This window comes from Oryctolagus cuniculus, chromosome 1 (assembly GCF_051225735.1).
Source record: "Oryctolagus cuniculus isolate XC-2025 breed Fujian yellow rabbit chromosome 1, ASM5122573v1, whole genome shotgun sequence".
Taxonomy (NCBI): Eukaryota; Metazoa; Chordata; class Mammalia; order Lagomorpha; family Leporidae; genus Oryctolagus; species Oryctolagus cuniculus.
In genome coordinates, this window is record NC_142867.1 from 41,418,304 (window position 1) to 41,443,860 (window position 25,557).

The 25,557-nt window shown below is 35.6% G+C and overlaps 1 protein-coding gene across 3 annotated transcripts in view; it reads right to left on the minus strand.

Annotated features, from left to right (window-relative positions):
• Positions 1 to 25,557, minus strand: part of LUZP2 (leucine zipper protein 2) — a 527,801-nt gene that overhangs the window by 267,565 nt on the left and 234,679 nt on the right. For all 3 annotated transcript variants that reach the window (XM_051852030.3, XM_008268979.5, XM_089310454.1), the window contains exons 4-5: positions 20,643 to 20,724; positions 11,087 to 11,149 (exon numbers count right to left, since the gene is read on the minus strand). In XM_051852030.3, coding sequence (XP_051707990.1) covers positions 11,087 to 11,149; positions 20,643 to 20,724 — 145 coding nt within the window. The remainder of the gene's footprint in view (positions 1 to 11,086; positions 11,150 to 20,642; positions 20,725 to 25,557) is intronic.

Sequence of the window (25,557 nt, forward strand, 5' to 3'; positions counted from 1 at the left end):
GTGAGCAAAAAAAGAGTTAATTTTTAAAGATAACTGGCAAGTACAGCTATCAGAGAGCTTGAATTGTGGGAAAAGTGCAAGACTGCTATGCCAATGCTTAAAAATAAAATGGAAGTGTACTTTTATTAAAAGCCCAGAGTAACAGTTCTCCCTTCTTGTCAAAAGAATTATAATCTTAAATAGAAGAGAAGAAATATGTGGGCAAATAAGAGGTGTAGCATTTACCACAAGGAAAAATGCTTTATGAAGAATACAAAGAGAGATGTATTTTCTGCCAGCTGTGGCAAGAATACTTAGCTTTAACAAGGGACACCTGCGTGTGATATTTAGCAAGATTAAAAGAGGCAGTTCCTTAGGTGGCTAGTGTCACACACTATTTCAATGCATAGAGTCAAGTGGGTGTTGGAACAGCATATATAGTTAGAAAAGCAGCTGAAAAAAAAAAAAAGAAAGAAAATTCAATGCCTAATTCCTGTTCAGTTTGAAATTAAGCAATGCGGAGAGTCTCAAATTTCATTTTCTTATCTCTTGCTTTCATTTTTCTTCCCTTTCATAATGGGTTCTGCTTGATTTACCAGATTGTGCAAACATGAAGTGAAATTATGTATAGAATGCCTTCCACTAGGAACTGTAATTTGCTAGCCCTAGAAACGACTGTGGTACAGGCAGACATTTTATTCCCTTGTTAGTGAAGTATTTTTATGATAAAAGTATACAAAGCTAGCAATAAAATAGTCAACATTTACTTACTGAGTACTATGTAATGAGCACTGCATTTTTCAATTGTAGTGATGGTTGTGACAGGGAAGGTAGAGGAAGGGGTGAAGAATAAAGAAGTTGAAGGAGATGAGGTGAATGAAGTGAGGAACTATTGGAACAAGACAATGGTACAGCAGGGGACTAGGAGCATAGACGCTTAAGAGTACTGAGTATCAAATATGCATCTTGCATTTTAATATTTCAAATGCCCTACTTTCTATGATTTTAAAGTTCTTTATGTCCCTGTCGTAATACTAGGTCCATTGGTTGATTTGGCTATTCATCATTCAGTCTCAATAGCACGCACTCTACCCTCAGCCTAATTTTGTATTTAAGGAATTCTCTCTTGCTCATAGTTGTGTTTGGGAAGGCTATTTGATTAGCTGCTTTGCTATTTCTTGGCTATGAAGAGTATAGGAGACACAAGGTAGATTGTGGTTTCGCCTCTCCTTAGCTGCTACAAAGGCTACTGTTGAAGACTTCCTTCCCAGCCATTTGGATTTACTGAGTTCAATTGCCAGTTATTTCTATGAACTCTTAAGCTGTACAACAAATAGAATCATTTTTACCGATTTAAGAAATGTGGATGACTACACTTCAAATTACATGACCTGATTCTGATTCTCTAAACTCCTTTAGGAATCTACATATGAAAGAAGCTCTCCAGATGACTGTGAGGAGTCAGCCACAACATGCCCACTGAGTACCATTTGACAAATCTTTACAGCTTTGCAGTACAAAGTGACTTTTTTTTAATGTAAAATGTATTGACATCACTTGGGAACTTGTCAGAATCTCGGGTTCCACCCTAAATCAGAATATTCGTTTTTTACAAGAACCCTACATGATTCATGTCAAAGCTTCAGAATCAAGGACGAAGATACCTATTTTTTGAAATACAATGGGTAAGAGAGAGATTATAAATATGCTTGAAATGATAAGTGTAAATCATTTGTAAGATAGGAACTTAGAGGCCGGTGCCGTGGCTCAATAGGCTAATCCTCCACCTTGCGGCGCCGGCACACCGGGTTCTAGTCCCGGTTGGGGCGCCGGATTCTGTCCCGGTTGCCCCTCTTCCAGGCCAGCTCTCTGCTGTGGCCAGGGAGTGCAGTGGAGGATGGCCCAGGTGCTTGGGCCCTGCACCCCATGGGAGACCAGGAAAAGCACCTGGCTCCTGGCTCCTGCCATCGGATCAGCGCGGTGCGCCGGCTGCAGCGGCGGCCATTGGAGGGTGAACCAACGGCAAAGGAAAACCTTTCTCTCTCTGTCTCTCTCTCTCACTGTCCACTCTGCCTGTCAAAAAAAAAAAATAAAATAAAATAAAAAAAAATAAAATAAAATAAAAAAAAAGATAGGAACTTAGGGTAGAACATTCTTTTTGTTTAAAAGCATGGAATACCAGCTCATTATAAATATATTAATATAAGTTTCAGACTGCTAATATGCACCATGATGTGTTAAGAAAGAAGCTTTTTTTAAAAAAAAAAAGAGAGAAAAAATGGGCAATGGTAATGAAAATATAAGTTTCCCTTAGTTGTGGGTATTAAAAAAAATTTTTTTTTGGAACACACATGATTGATGGAGAAAATGGCTCCATCTAGTGTTGATTTCTGCAATGTAAACCAGAAAACGATCCACAACTTTGAAGGGTCATCAGGTAGGATAGATTCAATCTATTTCAGCAATAGTAAAACAGTACAGAGTTCAAAATATCTATAAGTTTTTGTGTAGTTAAAAGAAACTTGTTTTTATATCATTATGTATCACACTATCAACTATAACAATGTGAATGGACTATCCACAGGTGTAGAAGAAAAAGAAAAATGGAAACACAATGTGGTATTTCAGTAAATGGATGAAATCACATTTAAGAGGTAGATTTTTTTTTAAATTTCAATTAAGGGTTATGCAAAAATGCTAAAGATTTTACTCAGGAACTTGAATCCCTATTATGAGGTTTAGTGAAGAGGACAAAATATTCACTCTTCTATAGGACAGTATGGTTTCAAATCCTAATTGCAATGTTGATCATATGCCTTTTAAATCTTTATCCCTCCATTCCTTCATGGAAAATCCGTGGATGAGAGCCATAAAAGGGATTTTTGCCAATGTCTAACTTACATGTGGGTTGAAGTCTTTACTAGTGTTTATTAAAAATAATTATAAAATTTTAAATGTACAGCACCAATGTCCATATGAAGAATTTCCAGAAACCACAAAAGCAGTTAATTCTTGATTCAATTATGTGCACCAGATGTCATTCCATTAAAAACAAACAAATAAGCAAAGAAATAAACAGAAAAAAAAGTCGCTTAAAATGAATGAGATCATGCATGTGGATCTCCTTTCTTAATAACACGCAGCCTGGCCCTGATCATTTCAATCACAGAATAAATACTATTAAAATAATAGTTCTTGGTTCTGTCATCATTCTCATCTGTCATCCATGTCATCAACTCTGTAATGATTATTGTCATTGTTGTTACATTCCCAATGCTGGCAAAGTTTTTACTCAATATCTAATGTACAAAGTAAATTAACAAAATGCTTTGCCCCTGGAAAACATCATAATAATATGTCAGTTTAGTATGTGCTTTGAGAAATCTTTTCCACATAAGATAGATCTAAAACAAGCTTTATAAAGAAAGTCTTATTTCCTCTCTGCTTAGCATAATGCCTGGGACCCAGTAGCAGTGTGACAAACATTGGTTGAAGTCAAACAGATGGGTATTTTATCATCATCTATGAATTCCATTATAAAGACAAATGAAATATCCTCCAGATTTCAGAATTGCTGCAGAATTAATAGCATGAACCTGCCATCATACAGCACATTCTGTAATTATTGTTAACACAAACCTGGATATTTATCATGCCTATATTTGATAGTTTCAACTATAAGAAATTACAACAAATAAAGTCACTCAAAACAAAATATTCGTTCCCAGTATGAGTACTTTGAAAAGCTTGTATAAAATGGAATTAAAAGTTTATTCTTGTACAAAAAAATGAAAGCCATACATATAAGCATTCTTCAAAAATTGCATAAAAATTTCCCATTATAAAAACTTTGCATGGATTTCAAACTTTTTGCACCAAAATGAACTTACATTTTAATTCCATTTTCCAGAAGCTTTTTGAGGTACTCTGTAATCTTAGAAGATTGTCAAAAAGAAAAGTCCATATGCTGAAACTATTAACTTTAATCACATAAACCAGTATCTTTACTATAAGACAACAGAAAATTCCTGAAATTATTATTTTATTTTATATCTTTGGGCCAGTTTGAAGTCTCCTATACTTGTATTAATCATGTAAAAGCTAGTTAAAGGATATACAGTGAATAAAGTAATAGTTTATGAACAGCCATATATTGCCATTTTACTTTTGTTAGAAAGGAATAAGAAGGAGCCCAATGATTGTTTTTTTTCACCACCTTATTTCATTTGACATTCATATCACCTGTAAAATTAGGCATTGGTATTTCTGCTTAAATGATAACATTTGCAATACCATTTTATGTCAAATATGTGAGTTGAAACTGAGATAGACAAAAGATAGAGACAGAGATAGAAATACAGATACAGAAAGAGTGAGAGCAAGAGCGAGGGAGAGAGGGAGCAGGAGGGTGAGAGAGTGAGAGAAAGATGATAGACTTTAAAAAAAAACCTTGTCAATTCTCTTGCTATAAATTACATCTATTGTTTTCTTTCTATGAACTAGTATTTTACTACATGTCTGTGTGGAGGAAACAACTTATTATTTATAGTAAATAATTATTTAAAATATTTCTGTCAGTTTGTGAATTTGCACAATCACTAGAAATAAGCCAGAAAATATTTTTTTAAGTTAACCTTTTGTGTTGATAAGTAAATTCACATCTTTGATAGTATTTATTATTTTTTAAATTTTTGTGATGATAGCCATTCTAATTAGGATGAAATAAATTTCATTGTGGTTTTTATTTGCATTTCCTTGGCGATTTGTGATTCTGATAACCTTTACATATGTCTGTTGGTCATTTGTATGTAATCCTTTGAAAAATGCCTGTTCCTGTCCTTTGCACATTTCTTAGCTGGATTGTTAGTTTTGTTATCATTGAGTTTCTTCAGGTCCTTGTATATCTTGGATATTAATCTCTAATCAGTTGTGTAGTTTGCAAATATTTTCTCCTTTACCTAAGGCAGCCTCTTAACTTTGCTGAGTGTTTATTTTGCTTTGCAGAAGCTTCTTAGCTTTATGTAATCCCATCTATCTACTTGTGTTTTAATTGCCTGTGATTCTGGGGTCTTATCCAAAAATTCTTTCCTATACCAATGTATTATATATTTATTTATTTTGAAAATACAGATGTAGAGAAAGTTCCCACTGGTTGGTTTCCCCTTCAGATAGCTACAATGGCCAAGGCTAACTAAGTTATAATCTGAGACCTGGGAACCCTAGATGCAAGTCTCCCACTTGGCTGGCAGGAAATCAATTACTTTTGTCAACGTTTCCACTTTCCACAAGCATTCTAAGGTGGGACTCAGGTGCCTTGATCAGTATCTTAATGCCCACCACAGGTTCTACCCTCTTTACCATAGAAAAAGTAGTAGAGAAATAAAAACAATGAAAAGTAAATTGATGAATTATATATTATAATTTTAAGAATGAGTAACTGCTATAAATAAAAGATGAGAGGTCAGATTTATCTATTATGTTTGATTTTAGAATATGATTAGAAATTTTTTAAGTTATGGTCTTATATTTTTGTATCACAGTATATTACATTTAAATGTATCATTTTGCCTTTAAAACCACTACCTATTTTATATAAATCAGATTTACATTATATATTAACTTGCATAATATGTGTATATTAAATGTTTTCATAGTTTTTATAATAAGTTTTAATGCAGTGTGGGAATTTGTTTCTTCTTTGTTCATCAAATAAAGCAACATTCTTTTCAACCTCTCAAACTGGTTTAAATAAGTTCCTCCATGAATTTTCTTATCTTACACATCCATCAATGTGTAGCTACTTAGCTCTACTATATCTAGTCCATGTTCTTGGGGAAATAGTATTTAAACTGTCATTGAGAGGATTAAACCTATGTCAAATTGGGACACAAAGGCTGCATAGGCCCACAGGTTTCATTAATCATGTTACATCCATGATGCACACTCATGGAATAACAGAGGGAATGTGAGGGCCCAAAGCAAACACAACAGAATAATGAACCCTTGAGGAGCTTGTTATTAATCTTCCATGATTTTTAAAGTAATGGGAGATGCAGATGAACATTTACATTGTGTTTTATGACTAGAGCTTCTCTAGTTCTGTTTTTAGGGCAAATCTGAATGTAGCAAAACAACAGGAAGAAGAGGGAAGCATCTCAACTGTTTAGAATGAAGTGAATTATAGGGCTGGCATTGTGGTGTAGCAGGTTCAGCCTCTACCTGCAATGCAGGCATCCCATATGGGCATCAATTCGATACCTGGCTGCTACACTTCCACCTGGGAAAGCAATGGAAGATAGCCCACGTCTTAGGACCCTTGAACTGACGTGATATACCCAGAGGAAGCTGCAGGCTTGGCTTTCTCGTGTACTAATGTAATAATACTTAATAAAACATAAAAAGTAATGGTCACAAATGACATGAGGTTAAGAAGTCATGTATTTCCCTTTTCTTGAGGCATGGCAGAAAGCAGTAGAAATCTCTCTACCAGAAAATTGAACAGTGATGAATTGTGATTCATCACAATTGAAAAGTGATGCAGATGTAGTTGGGGTTGCCAAAAATACAGTTCCCATTGAGTGATTTCTAAGATTCCATGTCATGTAGATACATAGACAACATTTTCAGGAAATTAAATGGCAGAATTAAGTGATACAAACAGTAGTAACACGGAATCTAAGGCTAACTGTAAATTCTCATTAAATAGTAGTCCTGGGTTACCTCTGGAATGCTGAGTAAAACTTCTATTGTGTTACAAAGTAGAAAGTTCATTGATGCAAATTATCTTGTTAGGGTAACTTTTTAGATTTCTTCTCCTATATATTATACTTTGACTATATCAACCTGATTGGTTACCCAGTGACATAACAAATATTTTCAGCATTTATTTGAAGACATAATCATAATGCTTTCAAGTATAGTGGCCTGACATTGAATTCAGCTACAGCATACCAACAACATTAACTGCTCTTCTAACATCAATAAACAACTAAAAATCTGTTCACCTACGAGGGAATGTTTGAGATATCAACTTATTTATGTTTGCTTAACAAGGTTGTTCTCAACTTCCCCTTTACAACATTATATTGAAAATGAATGGGTCAAACTTCTTTACATTGTATTTATTCTGTGTAATTGTATTGACTCTTATTTGATCATATGTGGCAAGGGTGCCATCTATTATATAATATTAAGTCCTATTCTTTACATTACTCTTGGTAGGGGATTGGTTTGTGTAATTGAAATTTGATAATATATATATCCCTCTAGGATGAAGCAGAGTTCATTTGAGTAATGAATGTGTAGATATATGAATAAATAAATAATATTCCATTGATAAGCTAACATTTGATAAAATGTTCCTTCCTTGCTTGTTTAAAAAAATCAAGTTGCTTACATTTTGTATACAAAATCCCTCAGATGGTGGAGTTGTCTGAAGATCATCACTGCCAAATCCATGCCCACTTGGCCCCCCAGAATGTGAACTCATATGAAAATAGAGATTTTGCACATGTGTTACAACAAAGTAGTGTATGTTAGGGATGGGTCTTACATCTAATACCTAGAGTTTTTATTAAAAAGAGAAAAGAAAAAGAAAACTAACACAGAAACGGTCATCTGAAAGTAAAGGTAATGATAAGAGGGAAGCAACTGCGATTCAAAGCATGCCATGGGTTGCTGAAGTTAGAGAGAGGCAGGGAAGAAGGATTTTGTAGAACATTCAGAAACACATGGCCTTGCTTGCACTTTGATTTCAGACTTGTAGTGTCTAGGAATGTGAGTCAGCAAATTTCTGCTTAAACCACCCAGTTTTTGTTACTGTTTTTAGTAGCTCTAGCACCTAATGCAGTTGGGTTATAGTACACTTTAAATACTGGGTAAAAAATTAATCAGAATAACCAGTTGACTAAAATTTCACTGAAATGGTCAAGAAAGAAAGGTAAATCATCAGAAATAAAGTGAAAAAGTTGTATTTGAAAACACCTTTAGCATCCCCTGTGCTCAGTGTGTATTTGACTGACTGTTAGACCTGTTCATCTGCAGGCAGGCATGAGAATCCCTTTTCAAAATGACGACCCTGCAGGACTCCGTCATATTATGAAATATTCCATCATCTTCACTTTGGTATGTTTATTGAGGCAAGGAGATAAAATAATTTATTTTGGAGAGATTTACAGCCATAAGAGTCAAACCAAAATGGGTTTCCTTCTGAAAATTTACTGGAGTTTTCTCTAGATCAATGATTATTGACCTTTATTATTTTTATCTCACTCATGAACTGCTTCTGACAATCTAAAACTTCTTCTTTCAAAAATTTATACATGCACATGTATCTTCTTTCTTTTATCTGATCATTTCAAGCTCTTTTGTAGGGTTTGTATGCATTCCTATTAGAAAGAATAGCAAATTAGTAGATCAGCTTTAGTCTTCAAGTTTGCAGTTAGCATATATGTTTCTTTATTGCATTTAATTCACTCATGTAAGAATTGACATAAATGTGCTAGTAATTAATTCTCAGTACACACAAAGACCTGGCAATATGTTGTATTTGTGAAAACTGTGAAGGGTGACATTCTAGGAAAGTTCTTATCTAACTAAATCTTATTTAAGCAACATAAAAATCACAAGATAAGGATACAGAAATTTATATACATATATATACATATACACATACACACATAATATATTGTAACACACGTACCAAATTGAATGCTCTATCACTGATACTCAGAGCATACTTCTCAACTTTCAATATCATCTATTGATAATTTACAGTATACTAAAGCTGGTTACCATAGACTGTAATATTTTATTTTAAAAATTGACTTAATACACAGGTTATCATTTTTGGAGCACCCTTTATATGACATGAGATCCTTTTAAAAATTAAATCCATGCAATACAAATTAATCAAATCCCTTCTAGATCAAGTGAATTGCAGCTCTGGTCAGACATTACTTAGGATCTGCTACTCAGACTGACTTCTGAATATATAGATATTGAAAACAAGCTAAATGCTATCCAAAAAACACAAAACACACGGCTGTGTGATTCTGGTGTCTGCAGTATGGGGGCAAGATGCAGGTATGCAGTTTCCTGATCCTATCAAAGATAGCTCTTCCTTAGGAAAAGCAAGCCAGTGGTAAGTCTGAGAAGTTATGTTATAGTGCAGCTGACAAGATGTATTGTCTGATCTCTTAAAAATCTTGTGAGGTCTGTGTATGACTTAATAAATCCCTTTATTATCAGAAAATAAATTTTACCGGCACCAAGAACAGTGTTACATTGGCAGTAAAAATCAAAGTTTTATTACTCATGTCTCTGGATTCTTGTCATTGACTCGAAAGGCAAAGATAGGACAGTGACTTAACTTGTGGCAAGATTTTTTTTTCTCTCAGGCATTCAGAGTAATAGCAATAAAACAATATAAAGAATATTAAGCTAGTTGGTAATAGGGTCTGAAAGAGGCAGATTATTAATTAAAGTTAGATTAAACTGTGTGGTCCTTATTGAAAATATAGAGTAAGAGAACTGAAGTAATGGCCAGAGCAGAATCAAATCATGAAATAGTGAAAGGTAAAGGCTGCCTCTGAGAAAGAGTAGCTTTGATGAATTTCTGATTTCCATCACTGGCAGAAGGAGGTTCACTTTCAAAGCTCCTGACCTTAATTGTTTTAGTGCGAATCCCTATTTCATTCTTAGATATCTTGAATGAGTCCCAGGAAATGAATCGATCATAATATAAATAACAAGTTACTATAGAAGAGAATGGGGAGAAACACTTTCTTGTCTTTCCTTCCTTCTATATACCCTCCATTTCCTCATCTCTCCCTCCCTTTCTCCCTGCCTACTTGTTCTCTCCTCCCTCCCTTTATCTTCCTCTTCTTTGGATATCTACTCATTAATTCAATATATGCTATGCTTTCATATTAATGTCCATCAAAAATAGCCAACATTTTATTGTCAATGCATTCCTTTAAAAAGTCTCAAACATTATAAAATTCATGCCTCTCATTAAGAAATTTCAGCTTATCAAAGATGTTTGTGCCAATGCTTGATTTGTCTAAGGTTTCCAAGACTTGCATTAATCTATTCATTCCACCAGTCTTGTTTTTCACAAGAATACAGACAAAATGACTTTACCTTAGGGGGAAAGCATACAAAATTGAAGAAACTGAAAATGGTAATGTAGCAGGAGGATTTTAAAGTAGAAATTAAAAATAAATTCAGAAATTTGTGATATAAGAGATTGATCGTTTCACAAAATGATACAGTTACAAATATGAGAAGTCAGAGAAATGAAGTTGAATTTTTGTTTCTTTGATTTTATTTTCTGTTGAAACTTTTTGTGTTCATTGCTGCCAGAATATATCCTAACACAAAATGAGAAATTAACACTTGAATGCACAAAGAATGCTGAAGTAAATTAAAGTGAATACCAGGCACCAAGAACTTCTGAGGATAAAAACCCAGATGAGCCTCACAAGTGACTTTATCCTTGCTTGATTTTCAAATGTGAATGAAGCTTAACTTGATCCATTTGTTGCAGATGACCATATTAAAGAAAAATGAGCTTAAGTTTAACCAATCAGAGGAAATCAACAAACACAATTTTATAGCTAGGGACTTTCCTACTGCATAGACCAAATGAAGTAACTGTATAGCTATAAGCAATCCAATATTTTCTTTGCTTTAGTTCTCTGTTACTCAGACAGAAACTTTCCCCTTTCCTTCCCTTGGTGGAGCTTGTGAGTCACTTATTTTAGAACTACCAAATTCATGAACTACTGTATCTAATTTTTGCCAACTGTGCTGCTGCTTGGTAGACAGATACATGTATCTACAGAAGAAATGATTTTAATATTACCCCAAGCAAAATATATTTAGAGACGACATTGGTCTGGAGAGATTTGGACTAACCACATTACAAAATATTTGTAAATAAGAATAATGCATTCTTAAATTCTCAGCCTCACTGTTTCTCTACATCACTCTGTAAATGAAGATCATGTCTGCAGGTAACCACAGCTCCAAACTTGTGGCAGATTGATATGTGAATTTTACATATGCATTGATTTATATAAATGGGTTGAAATATAAATCTTACCTCATTCTGGAGGTCTCGGATCATTTTGCTCTTTCTTTCCACTTCAGTCTTTAAAAAGTTAATCTGAAAATGGATAGAATATCATGTATATACATTCTAAATTCATATTCATGACTTTCATAATCTTTTTACAATATTTTAAGGTATAACAAAATAATTATTCTTTCTTTTGAAGTATGAAAAAGAATAAAAGATTAAAAATTCTATTAACCAAATATTCAGTATGCAACTCACACAAATATTTGTCAATTATATAAAAATATCGCTTTCTAATGTGACAAAAATTCAATTTTAAATTGGGAAACCATGCAGGTTATTATTACGATTCTTGTACCTGGATAAACCTCATTCTAAAAATGTAGCCCTTTGAAAAAAATGATTCTAGGATTGTGTCGAGGAATCTTTATTCCTACATCATTCCCCTGGGTAATTTTGACCAGTACAGTATAGAGTGTACCTACATACAGAGCTACTTCCTGCAAAGATCATAATGAGCATTATACCAAAGAAACCATAATGTTCCCTCAAGAATACGCCGATATTATTACCTTTAAGTTTAGGAAGTTACTCCTCATTTATTTGCTTAAGCATAACAGCTTTATCTGCCATGAGTACTTTGAATAAGATGTAGTATAATATAGTGGTTAAGATATTAAAGAATTTTTATCTTTACGAACACTGAGAATTCATTGCAATAATAATTAGCTATATAATAATGAATGAAATATTTAATTTCTCCAATTTTCAATTTTCTGGTAATCACATTTTTAATAAAGCAATTTTCTGAAAATAGTGTACTAAATATATTAAAATTATAATTTGGGCATTGAATGGATTATGGAAACAGGACTTGTTTTATAATCTGCTTTTAATCTGTTTTGATAATTTCTGTGTATTTTACACTTAAAACAAATTTCAGTTTGACTATTTGTATTTCTAAGGCTTTGAAGCTTTACATATTGGACAATATAGTAGTAGAAGAGTCCTGGAATGATGGAAAGAAAGATAGAATGTGCATTTTTCTCTAGAGATAGTCTGAGTCATAGGATTGGAAATCAGGTTAGGAAGATTAATCGTCACCATAGATATAGTTTTAAGATAATGTGTCCTTCATGCTCACCTGGACTTACCCCTAGTGATAGAGCTAGAAATGTGCCAGGGGATTTCAATTCAATCCCATCAAGATGGCATGTACCAATGCCATCTCACTAGTTAAAGTGATCAGTTTAAGTTCATAATTGATCAAAAAGATAGGATTAAGTGTCAAAGGGATGACATAATAAGTTCAGTGTCTGCAAATAATTGATAGAATTAAAAAGGAGAGAATGATCCTACATGGGCAGCAGGATACACAACAGACTCATAGAATGGCAAAAGCCCTAAACAGCACTCTGGCCTCAGAATCAACCCTCAAGGCATTCGGATCCAGCTAAAAAGCCCAAGAGAGTTTTGCAGGCATGGAAAGCCAAGATATTGTCGCAAAAAAATGACCTAAATGAAAGATCTTTGAGTGAGATCCCAGCAGAAACAACAGGCCTTCAAAGAAAGCAGTACCTTCCTCTGAAGGGAGGAGAGAACTTCCACTTTGACTATGACCTTGTCTAAATAAGATCGGAGTTGGTGAACTCAAGAGGCTTCCATAGCTTTGGTAGCTCATGACAAGAGCCTATGGTGATTACTGACATAATAAATAAGATTGTCAACTGCTAAATCAACAACAGGAGTCACTGTGCAACTGCTTCCCATGTAGGACCTCTGTCCTTAATGTGTTGTACTATGTGAATTAATGGTAATACTACTACTCAAACAGTACTCTATACCTTGTCTGTGTGGGTGCAGTCTGTTGAAATCTTTACTTAGTATATACTAAGTTGATCTTCTGTATATAAAGATAATTGAAAAGGAATCATGATGAAGAATGGGATGGGAGAGGGAGTAGGAGATGGGATGGTTGCAGGTGGGAGGGAGGTTTGAGGGGAAAATCTTCTATAATTCAAAAGTTGTACTTTGGAAATTTATTAAATAAAAGTTGAAAAGAAAAAAAGCTAGCAAATAAAAAAGATAATGTGCCCTTCTTAAATTTTGCACACAAAAAGGTAATATGTGAAATATCTAAAGGAACATCTCTAAGATTAGACACACTCTTCAACTGTTTTCAGACCTTTTCATAAAGATAATATTATGCATACTCTTTCTTCATTATGTATTTTATTGTGTTAATGTGATTTTTTTAAAAATATTTTTATTTATTTTAGATACAGATTTAAAGAGAGAGGATAGACAAAGAGAGACAGACAGAGAGAGATTCTGCTGGTAAACTCTCCAAGTGATTGCAATGATTGGGCTAGGGCAAGCCAGATCCAAGAGGCTGGAGATTCTTCTGGTTTCTGAAGTTGGTGCAGGGGCCTAGGGCCTTGGCTCATCCTCTTCTCGTGTCCCAGGTGCATTAGCAGGGAGCTGGATCAAAAGTGGAGCAGCCAGGACTCGAATCAGAACCCATATGGAATGCCAGCACTGCAGACTATGACTTCATTCACTGCACCATGCAGTAGCCCCTATCCATGCTATTAAAGCCCCACCTTTCCTCTCCCCAGAGATAAACACAATCCTGAAGTATATTAGTCTTATATATATTTTGTACATTTTACTTATTGTCCATTTTCATTAAAAAGCAAATACATACTATTCTTTGTCATAAAGTTTATAGAGATTATTTGAAACTCAAGTTTAAGTTTCTGAGGTTAATCCATGTTCATATGCTACAACAGTTAGTTTGTTGTATTTGGTATATTGTTATGGTAGTAATCACAGTTGAAGATACAAATTACTGAATTAATCAAGGTAAACTAAATTAGTGTAACTTATATACTCCTAATACAGTAGTTTAAATAAGATCCATGTTCATTTTTCTTTCCCATGGCTGCGATGTAGCTTTGCCATCTACAATCAACCCTTTCACCGTTTCTCTCATTACCACCTCTTCCGAGCCATTGGATATGGCCATTCCAGAGCAAAGAAGAAATATAACTCAAAATTCTCATTCTGAAACATGGTCTGTATCTATTAGATTTTTCTAGTAGATTTGAACTAGGATACGTAGAAATTATTAGTGAGTTTGCAACTGAGACAGATAAAGGATTCTGTGAGTCAAAGCTGAGGCTAATGAATAAGCAGAGGAATGATTTTTGTAGAGATAGATGAAGTAGGTATGTGAAGAGCTAGTTGAAGGGCAGGAATATATGAATAAAAATCCATGTACTCCTGTATCTGTTATCTTCATAAGCTGCAATATTTCTAGCAGCACCAAATGGTCTTATCCATGTTAAGTCTTGGACTTGGCTTTCTATAAAGTTCCATTAAAAGTTTTATGATGACTCTTAATATCCACTCCTCTCTGGCTTACATAAAAAATAGGAGAAACTCGAAGCCTATAATACTCTCATGGGGTTTGTACTATAAAGATACTGACAGGCATCCAAAAAATTGGTCATAATTATTGACCAATTAGGTAGATAGTTCAGTTTGATAAAGCAAAGGAATTACTGAGTGACTTGAGGCCATGCAGAATATATATATATATGTATATATATATATATATATATATATATGCAAAACAATAGTGTACTTCCAAATAAAGACTTTACACCCTTTTCTTTTCTTTCTTTTTTTTAAATTTATTTGACAGGTAGAGTTAGACAATGAGAGAGAGAGAGAGAGAGAGAGAGAGAGAGAGAGAGAGAAAGGTCTTCCTTCTGTTGATTCACTCCCCAAATGGCCACCACGGCCGGGGCTGCGCTGATCTGAAGCCAGGAGCCAGGTGCGTCTTCCTGGTCTCCCATGCGGGTGCAGGGCCCAAGCACTTGGGCCATCCTCTACTGCCCTCCCGGGCCACAGCAAAGAGCTGCACTGGAAGAGGAGCAACCAAGACTAGAACCTGGTGCCCATATGGGATGCTGGCACCACAGGCAGAGGATTAACCTAGTGAGCCATGGTGCCAGCCCTTTATACCCTTTTCTATCTAAGAACTTTATTAACAAGACAATTTTGATATATTAAAGATTTTTATTTTTTTTTTTAATTTGAAAGTTCAAGTTCCAAAGAGAGAGATGGAAAGACAGAAAGAGAGGTCTTCCATCGTTGGTTCACTCCACAAATGGCTGCAACAGCATAGACTGGGCCAAGCTGAAGTCAGGAGCCAAAAGCTTCATCCGGCTCTCCCACAAGGGTGCAGAGCCCCAAGCACTTGGGCCATCTTCTGCTGCTTTCCCAGGCCCATTAGCAGCACATGATATCAGAAGGGGAGCAGTGGGAACTCGAATCAGCTCACATATAAAATGCTGGCACTACAAGCAGTGGCTTAATCTGCTATGCCACAGCACAAGCCTCTACACATTTTTCTTTAAGTCCTGAATTACTTGAACGTATTTCACTTATGTTAATAACCTCTTCTTGTACTGATAATATTATTTTTCTAAATCCTCACATATTGATACTGTTCAATATTTTAATTATAATTTAAAATTACCATTAATTAAGCGTATAATGAAAATATAGTGGAATGCAAAAACTATATTACTTCAATGTTAAATAGGGATAGAAAAATCTTGAAAATGCACTTTGTAAATATTGAGGATCTAAAATGTATCCAGAATTGTTTAAAAATATTGGAATTTTGAAAACAATGGTTCAGAATCCCAGCAGGTTTTAATATTGCTGGAGAAGTAACCATTTCTAGCAGACAGTTATGAAATAATTCTCAGGGACAGAAACTACTATTGATATTGACTTTGCAAATACTTGTAGACGTATTTACTTTGAATAATGAATGGAGGGGCCAAAGTAATTCTTTATTTTTAATGGGAGTAAAAGCTTGAAGGTATGTCTTGCTTTCGCCTAATTATGTCACACTTAGGAGAAGTTAAGCCATAAAAGTTAACAAGAGTAATGAAATGCAACCAAGCACCATTAATAACTTTAATTGTCCTACGTACATTTGAGAGTTTATTCTTCCTTGCTGTGTCTGGTTTTCCATAAGAATCAAAGGTTTGAAAAATTTGTTATTCTAGTATTTGCTCAATAATAAAAAGAAATTTTCAGGCTTTCATAAAGAGTATGCTTACAGAATTAGATGAAAAAAGATGTGACTTGAAAAGGTAATAAATTTAATTTTCAGGATTGAATCTCCTTTTGCAATCTTGTAATTTAATAAGAAAATCATCTTTATGCTTCACAGCATTTTACTTTGCATTTACCAGGTTCTTTATTTGTCACATCATTTGCATAAAGCATACAATCTTTCATTTTTATGGGAAATGACTTACTACTGAGATATATAATAAAGAGCAGAGCATGAGATTATCTGCACCTACACCTAATATAGTACAATATTTTAGAATCAAATCCAAAATTGTCTTCCTAGTTTAGAGACAGAAATTACAATTATCATAATCTTCCTTTCTTATCCAACCTATGATTACAACCATAGTCGCGCCAGTAGGAAAAGTAACTAGTGAGTGATTTACAATTTAAAAAATCTTAAAAATATATAGCAAATGGGGCTGGTGATGTGGCATAGCAAGTGAAGCCGCCACCTGCAGTACCAGCATCCCATGTGGGTGCTGATTCTAGTCCCGGATGCTCTACTTCCAATCCAACTCTCTGCTATGGCCTGGGAAAGCAGTGGAAGATGGTTTGAGTCCTTGGGCCCCTGAACCCATGTGGGAGACCCAGAAGAAGCTCCTGGCTTCAGATCAGCGCAGCTCTGGCCATTGCAGTCATTTGGGGAGTGAAGCAGCAGATGGAAGACCTTTCTTTCTCTCTCTCTCTCTGCCTCTCCTTTTCTCATTGTGCAACTCTGACTTTCAAGTAAAATAAATAAATCTAAAAGCAAATATATATATATTTGTGTGTATACATTTATTTATTTATTGTTTATATAAATTATATATGATATAATACATAATATATATTTAATATACTATATTATATAATATGTATAATATATAATATATCGTATATGTTGTTTATACACACACACACACACACACACACAATTACGGGACTAGCTTTGTGACACAGTGTGTTAAGCCATTACTGGAAATGAGAGTATCACATATGGGCGCAAGATCACGTCCTGTCTGCTCCACTTACAATCCAGCTCCCTGCTAATGCATCTTGGAAAGCAGCAAATGATGGCTCAAGTGCTTGGACCTCCGAATCCATGTGGGAGACCTGGATAATGCTCCAGACTCCTGGTTTCAGCATGGCTGGCCCCAGCCTTTTTTTCCATATGGGGAGTGAACAAGTGAGTGGAAGATCTCTCTCTCTCTCTCTGTCTCTCTCTCTCTCTTTCTCTCTCTCTCTGTAACTCTGCCCTTCAAATAAATAAATAAGTAAATTTATTTAGAACTTAGTTAACTTACAATCTTTAGATACAAAGAAAAACTGAAGAGCTTTCTGTTTGAATTTTTATGAAAGTATGAAAGTTTGTATTTGATGACTTCTGTGATAAGAAAATGGTCTTCCCCTAAATTCTTCTGGATGAACATGAAAATTTTAAATGGTTATAATTTATATTTTCAATACATTAGAGTATTTATGTACCTACATATATACACATATGTATATAAGTGTGTATGCATTTATATCATTTCTACATTTGTTAAAGTTTCTGTCATCACACAGAGAGAGAGGTAAACACACAAAAACATAAAAGACAGGTGATAGAAAGTAATGAAAGATCTTCCATCTGCTAGTACACTCTCTAAATGGCCACAATAGTCAGGGCTGCAACAGTTCAAAGGCAGGGTCCAGGAATTCCAACTGGGTCTCAGACATGGGCTGCTTAGATTATTGTCTGCTACTTTTCTGGGTGCTTTAACTGGAGGCTGGAATAGAAATGGAGAAACTAGTACTCAATACAGCAAAGAAACAATAAATAAATGTAGCTTTATTGTGAGGATCTGAGAAAATGATATTGTGATTATTTCTATTTTTCTCTAAATGCCATCATTTGTCATCAGGCTGTAGATATATCAGATAGATAGATAGATAGATAAAAATGTGATGAGATTAAATGTGATCAGTCAAAGCTGAAGTGGATTTGTAACGAAGCTGATTTGTAATTTAGATGTCAAAATGATCAACCTGCCAGTATTCAAAATTTGTCTATCATTATAAGTAAAATTTGGAGTCCAGAAAGCTACACCCCTGGTCTCATTGCAAAGGAACACTGTGTGTTGTGGTGACATAGCAGTGAAGAGCCAATATGCATGCCTTTACAGACGGGCAGAACAGGTAATGGTGAATCCTTAGCAGGAAAAACCCTGAACCTAAGAAAGTCAACAATCATTATTAGAAAAATTTTCTCCAGGAATCATGTCCCAGATGATAAACTGAGCTGAATTTCAGAAAATGAAACAAAACAAAATTCCATAATCTAATTAAGGTTGTTAAAAGGAGTCTGGCAAGGGGCCGGCGCTGTTGCCCAGTGGGTTAAAGCCTTGGCCTGAAGCGTGGGCATCCCGTATGGGCACCAGTTTGAGTCCTGGCTGCTCCACTTCCGATCTAGCTCTCTGCTATATCCTGAGAAAGCAGTAGAGAATTGCCCAAGTCCTTGGGCCCCTGCACCCATGTGGGAGACCTGGAAGAAGCTCTTGGCTCCTGGATTTGGAACTGGCGTAGCTCTGGCCATTGCAGCCATTTGTGGAGTGAACCAGAGGATGGAAGACCTCTCTCTCCATCTCTACCCCTCTCTGTAACTCTATCTTTCAAATAAATAAAATAAATCTTTAAAAAAAGGAGTCTTGCAATCAAAAGTATATTGACAATATTTTTAAAACATTTATTTATTTCTTTGAAAGGCAAAGACAGAGTTACAGGGAGGTAGATACAGAGAGAAATAAACAAAATGACTTTTTTAAAAAAAATATTTATTTATTTCAGAGTTAGAGTTACAAACAGGGAGAGGGAGAGACAGAAAGGTCTTCAATCCACTGGTTTACTGCCCAAATGGCCACAACAGCTGGGGCTGGGACAATCTGAAGCCAAGAGTCTGGAACTTCTTCTAGGATTCCCAACTGGGTGCAGGGCCCTAAGGACTTGGGCCATCTTCTGGTACTTTCCCAGGCAGGGAGCTGGATCAGAAGTGGAGCTATCAGGACTCAAACCAGCACCCATACAGGATGCTGGCACTGCAGGCAGTGGCTTTACCTGCTATGCCACAGCGCCAGCCTCTTATTGACAGTTTTTATTTAAAGAGTTGAGAGACCCAGGTAACTGACCCTGGTGCAGATCCAGCATTACCCATGTTTGTAGATATGTGAATTGGATACTTTATCCACAGGGGTATACAAATCAAGGTTTGACTTCCATGCAAGTGCTGGACTAATTTATTTGGGGATAAACCAAAATATGATTGAGTTATATGCCTTGCCCTCCTGCCTCCCTCATTTCTGCCCGAATCCCTAAGGAGCAGTCCCAATCATGGGACCATGCTTTTAAAATACAGATCAACCAATTCAGGAGTAACATGCTTAACTACCCCTTTGACCTGGCTCTCACGTTCCATGCAACTCTGAATTTGTGTGAATCACATCAGGGCTGGGCACTCATCATTAGGGGAGCCCATATTTCCCAGTCCCCATTGAAATCATTCAAACTGGCCATCCTGTTTCTTTGCCCTGCTTCACCCTCTCCTTGACTCAGAAAACACAATAAAGACTGAGGCCCACAGTGTCCACCTATCCCTCAGCCTAGTGACAAGCCCCAGTGTTTCCTGATCTGGCCAGGGGCATGGCCACGTCACCTCTCTGGGAACTATGAGAAATGAGCTACCTTTGCAATGGTAGTCATTTCTTGATCTGTTGGCCTTATTAAGCCTTGAGTTTTCTGTGAATATATATTCAAAACAGATTAGTCCCTAGAAATAAATACATATGGCTTATGCCCAATGATGATCAAGGGGAGTCTTAGAAATAAGGTAGAAATAGTTTTCAGCACTGCCCTCAGGAGCACCATCCCTCCTTTCCTTATTGAAAAGGAAGCATAAGAGCTGAAGTGTGTGGTCCAAGGGAACATTATTTAGAGAGATAAAGGTCTGCAGAGCAGTATGTTGTAAACTTTGGGGTGTATTAATAACACCTAAGGGGCTGAGGAAACAGGTCCTGCTTCTGAGAGATTCCTATTCGGTGACTATGCAATGTGGCTTGTGATTCTATACAGTTTCTCAGATTACTCTAGGGTCAGTTTCATTCCCTAGTCCAAGAACCATGAATCTGGGGCTGTACTCAAGATCCTTGCCCTTCTCTCTCCTTGGCTTGTCAATCACAAAGGAAAGTTGGGAATTAGACGACTCCTAAGAATCAAATCTAGTATTAATTGTTTCTTTGAATGAACGATGCGAAGGTATTATTCTAATCACATTGACTTAAGCTTCTTTTTATTGTATTTTTCTCTTTTGCTTTTTAAAGGTTGGTTTGTTCCATAGTCACTTTTGAAAAGGAAAGTGACAATTTTCAACCACTAAAGCAAGGGCACAAATAAGAAACATACTTACAGTGGCCTGATGTTTTTCTGCTTTCTCGGATGTCTCTTTAAGTTGATTTTGCAGGGCCTCCTGAAGAGACTTCATTTCTTCTCTAGTTTAGGAGAAAACAGAGAGCAAAACAGAATATAATATGATTTTGTCATTTCCTATGTCTATTATGAGAGGAGGTTTTGCTATCTACTTACATTTAGCAAACAGACAACTTGAATTGCATAAAGCCACAACTAAGCATACAATGTATCCAGGGATTCTGGTAATAAAGGGCTTTCTCTCCCATAAAAATAGCTAAAAGGAAGCTGTATTTAAAGGAGATTGACCTGCTATTATGTTTTATAAGAATCCCACTGTGTGAATCATCTGTGACCTGCATAATGTGCTAAATCAAATCAATATAATAAATTGAGTTGAAAAGCTAATTTCACTGAGAGCATGCCAGGGTGTGAGCATGCTGTTTAGAAAAAGTCACCCTACACTTGCTGATAGGATAAAATTACAGTTCCCTTCTGCTGTTCCTAATTGATTAATTCTAAAGTATTGTGCTTTAGACATCCCTTCATAAAGCCTGAGTGTTTCTGTAAAAACAAAAGGGAAAAAGACTTATTTCAAATTTGATGTTGACATGCTTAATGGGTGTAACAGGGAAATGTATGCCTAGGCATATATTCACATTTTGTCTCATGCTTGCTGATACATATAAACTCTGTCTCTTTTTTTAAAAATTAAAATATTTCCAAACATTTGCAGTCTTAAATGAGATTTTGGTTTGTAAACATTCATGTCAAGTCATATTGTCTTTCTGTGGCTAAATTTTACCAAATAATCTATCATTTCAAGTGAATCTAATATTAGACAATGGCTGGGGCATGTGCATGGTATGTGTGTGTCTGTGTGTGTGCGTGCATTAATTATTTATAGAAAAACACTCTCAAACAGCAGCAACAAGACACTCAAACTAGTACAAAATTCCAAATTTGATACCAAAAGACTAGCCCTGGAAACATGGACAAATGATAAACCCTCTAAAGCTCAGTGTATTCATCTACAAAATGGGCGTAGTGACAGTTACCTTTTGGGTATATGGGCACTTGTAGGTGATATCATGAATGGAAAGTACAGAGCGTGATGGATGCAAAGAAGTTTGTAACAAAATGCTAGATCTTTGTTACATACACCAGCACCATTCTAGGCCCTCATGAGCATTCTTTGCCCATTACATCCAACAAACCACAGCTGCTATTCCATCCAAGGAGACTGGATAATTTTCCTGGATATCCATACCACCCTGAATGTACCCAATCTCATCTGATATCCTACACTAGAAAACATTATTCTAAGTACACATTTCAAGAATGGGAGACAATCCATATTTGTTGGAATCACTTTGAACCTTGTTCAACAGGTAAAAATATTATCAGAATAAATTACAAAATAATTAACGTCACTTTGGTGCTGTGATGATTTATGCTTGCCTGATGATGCAATAACATGGTTTAACCTGCGGCAGAATTTTTTGTCATGATTCGCTGAAGATAACAGAAACTGTGTGTATGTGTGTGTGTGCTGTTATCATTATTACTGCATGAATTTCAGAGATTTATTTAATTTTGTTATTTATTTGAAAGCCAGAGTAACAGAAAGAATGAGAGAGAGAGAGAGAGAGAGAGAGAGAGAGAGAGAGAAAGTGAGAGAGAGGTATTCCATTCCCCAAATGGCCACAACACAAGGAAAGGCTGTGCCAGGCCAAACCCAGAAGTGAGGAACACTATCCTAGACTCTGATGTGGGTGCCAAGGTCCCAAGCATTTGGGCCATTTCTGCTTTGTTCCCAGGCTTCTTATCAGGAAACTGGATTAGAACAAGAGCACCCCAGAATCTAATAGGCACTGTGATATGAAATGCCAGCATTATACAGGGCAGTTTAGCTATTGTGCCACATTGTTGACTCTTAATGTGGATTTTTGCTTCAAATTTGTTTTCTTCAAAGAGACCCATGGAATAACATAGTGTGATATCAGTCTTTACATAATTTTTAGTCCTGTAATGTGGAAGACTCTTAAATGTCACACATTAAAGTATGCCTTCTTAGGACAGATAGGAAGCCATTGTCAACAGAGGTGGTGTAATTGTGCTCTAGACACTCTCGGACACTACAGTCATTATACTATCCATTCTAATGGACAGAGAGAAAAAAGATAATTTATGTATTATATATATAATATATTTCCAGCTGAAAAAAGCTATAATTATTGTGATTTTCATGTTTTCAATTTTAAAATGCTCATTTTTATTTTTAAATGATAGACATAAAAGTTAACAAGAAGAAATTATAAAAATATACTTTATAAAATAAGTACACACAAGCCCAGCCTCACACACACACAGGAGAAGTTTGCAGAGAGTTCATGGAAAATGAATATTAAGACCATCCAAAGCAATCTTGAACATAAAGAACAAGGCAAGGGGCATTATACTACCTGGGTTTAAAATATAACCAAAAGAAATAGCAATTAAAATATCTTATTAGCATAAGAGTAAACACACAGATCAACGGAACATAACAGAGACCCTGGAACTAAACCCATACATCTACAGCCAATTGATCTTTGACAAACATGCTAATAACATGCATTGAAAAATGGATAGCCTTTTCAATAAATGGTGCTGGGGAAATTGCATATCCACATGAAGAAGTAAGAAAGTAGACCTCTATCTCTCACCACGTATCATAGTTACTGAAAATAGATTAAAAACCTCATTATAAAATCAGGATACTTTGAAACAATGGGAAGAAAAACATTGGAAATGCTTCTGGATATCGAAGTGGGAAAGGATATTTTGGATAAGCTCTCAAAAGTATAGCAAACAAAAGCAAAAATACACAAATAGGATTTCATTAAACTACAGACCTTTTACACAATAAAGGAAATTATCAACAATGTGAAGAAAAAGTCTACGGAATAGGAGAAAATATTTGCAATCTATACATCTGACCAGGAGTTAATAATTAGAATATATAACAAACTACAACAACTTAATATTGAAAAATTAAATTAAAAACATCCTGCTCTCCATCCGTTTTGTTGGAATGTTAATATTTCATTGTTATTTTGTGGCTGGGCAAGATTCCATTGTGTAGATATACCATATTTTCTTTATCCAGTCATCATTTATGGATATCTAGGTTGATTATTTATCTTCGCTAATGTGAATTGGGCTGCTATAAACATGGGGGTGAAGGTGTGTCTTTATATAGAGAGAGAATAAAAATTTTGTTGATGTCATATTATTATAGTTACGAACACTGTCTTCACAGAATTATACTATCTACTTGACAATATACTCTTCTTTCCCCATTTTATGAACATTGTCATGAATCTCAAATTGTGTGATATTAATATGTACATTTTCAAGAAAAAAATAGTATGTATGTATCTGTATAATAACTGCATATTAAGTGAATATGGCAAAATCTTAAACATTGTTAAACCTTAAAATAAATTTTAAAAATTATTTTATAAGCACAAAGAAAAAAGAAATGTTACATTGTACCTCATAAACTTGTAATTATTGTTAATAAAATAATTTAATACAAAAATAAATGAGCAGTAGGTCCAAACTGACATTCTTCATTTCTCATACAAATGACTAGCAGGTACATGAAAACATGCTCAACATCACTAATTGTAAAAGAAATATAAATCAAATCCATGAGGTATCACTACAGTCCTATTTGATTGACTATTATCACAAAAATAATAGTTAATAAATTCTGGCCAAACAACACTGTGGTATAGTGGGTAAAGCTGCTGTCTGCAATGTCTGCATCCCATATGCTGCTGGTTCAAGACCCAGCTTCTCTGCTTCCAATCCAACTCTTTGCTGTGACCTGGGAAAGCAGTAGAAAATGGCCCAAGGACCCCTACACCCACATGGGAGACATTGAAGAAGCTCTTGGCTCCTGGCTTCAGATTGGCTCAGCTGTGACCATTATGGCTATTTGGGGAGTGAACCAGTGGATGAAAGACCTCTCTCTCTCTCTCTCTCCCTCTGCCTCTCTGTAGCTCTGCCTTTCAAATAAATAAGTCTTTTAAGAAAAGAAAAAAAAGAAGGAAGGAAGGGAGGGAGGGAGGGAGAAAAAAAATGCTGGCCAAAGTTGGCAAAAAGGAAAATTTGAGTGGAAATGTAAATTGGTACAGCCACTGAGAAAACTAATATGAAGACTCCTCAAAATCTAGAAATATAGCTACCATATGATCCAGTAGGTATTTTTAGGGGAAATGAAATTATACCGTTAAGAACAGTTTTATTGCATATCTACTCACAACTGTCAAGAGAGAGAAAGAACCTAAGTTTCTATCATTTGATGAATGGATAACAAAAATACATTACATAAATGCAACAGAAATCTTTTCAATCATAAAAATTGATAAAATCTTGGCATTTGCGACACTGATGAAAACTAGGGAGCATTGTGTAAAGGGAAATAATGCAGGCACAGAAATACAAATACTATGTGAATTTACTCAAATGTGGAATCTAAGGAGCTTGATCTCATGAAAGTTGAGAGTATAATGGTTGTTACCAAAGACTAGGAATTTAGGGATGAGGGTGAGAAGGTGAAAGTTTAAACTGGTACTAATTGGGCCTGAGCTGTGGTGTAGTAAGTTAAGCCTCCGCCTGTGGAGCATCCCATATGGGCACCAATTCATGTCCCAACTTCTCCACTTCTGTCCGACTCTCTACTTATGGCCTGAGAAAGGCAGTGCAAGATGGCCAAGTGCCTGGGCCGCTGCACCTGCATGGGAGACATGGAAGAAGTTCCTGGATCCTGGCTTCAGAATGGCCCAGCTCCAGCTGTTGCAACCTTTGGGCAGTGAACCAGCAGATGGAAGTTCTCTGTCTCTCTGTTTCTCCCGCTCTCTGCC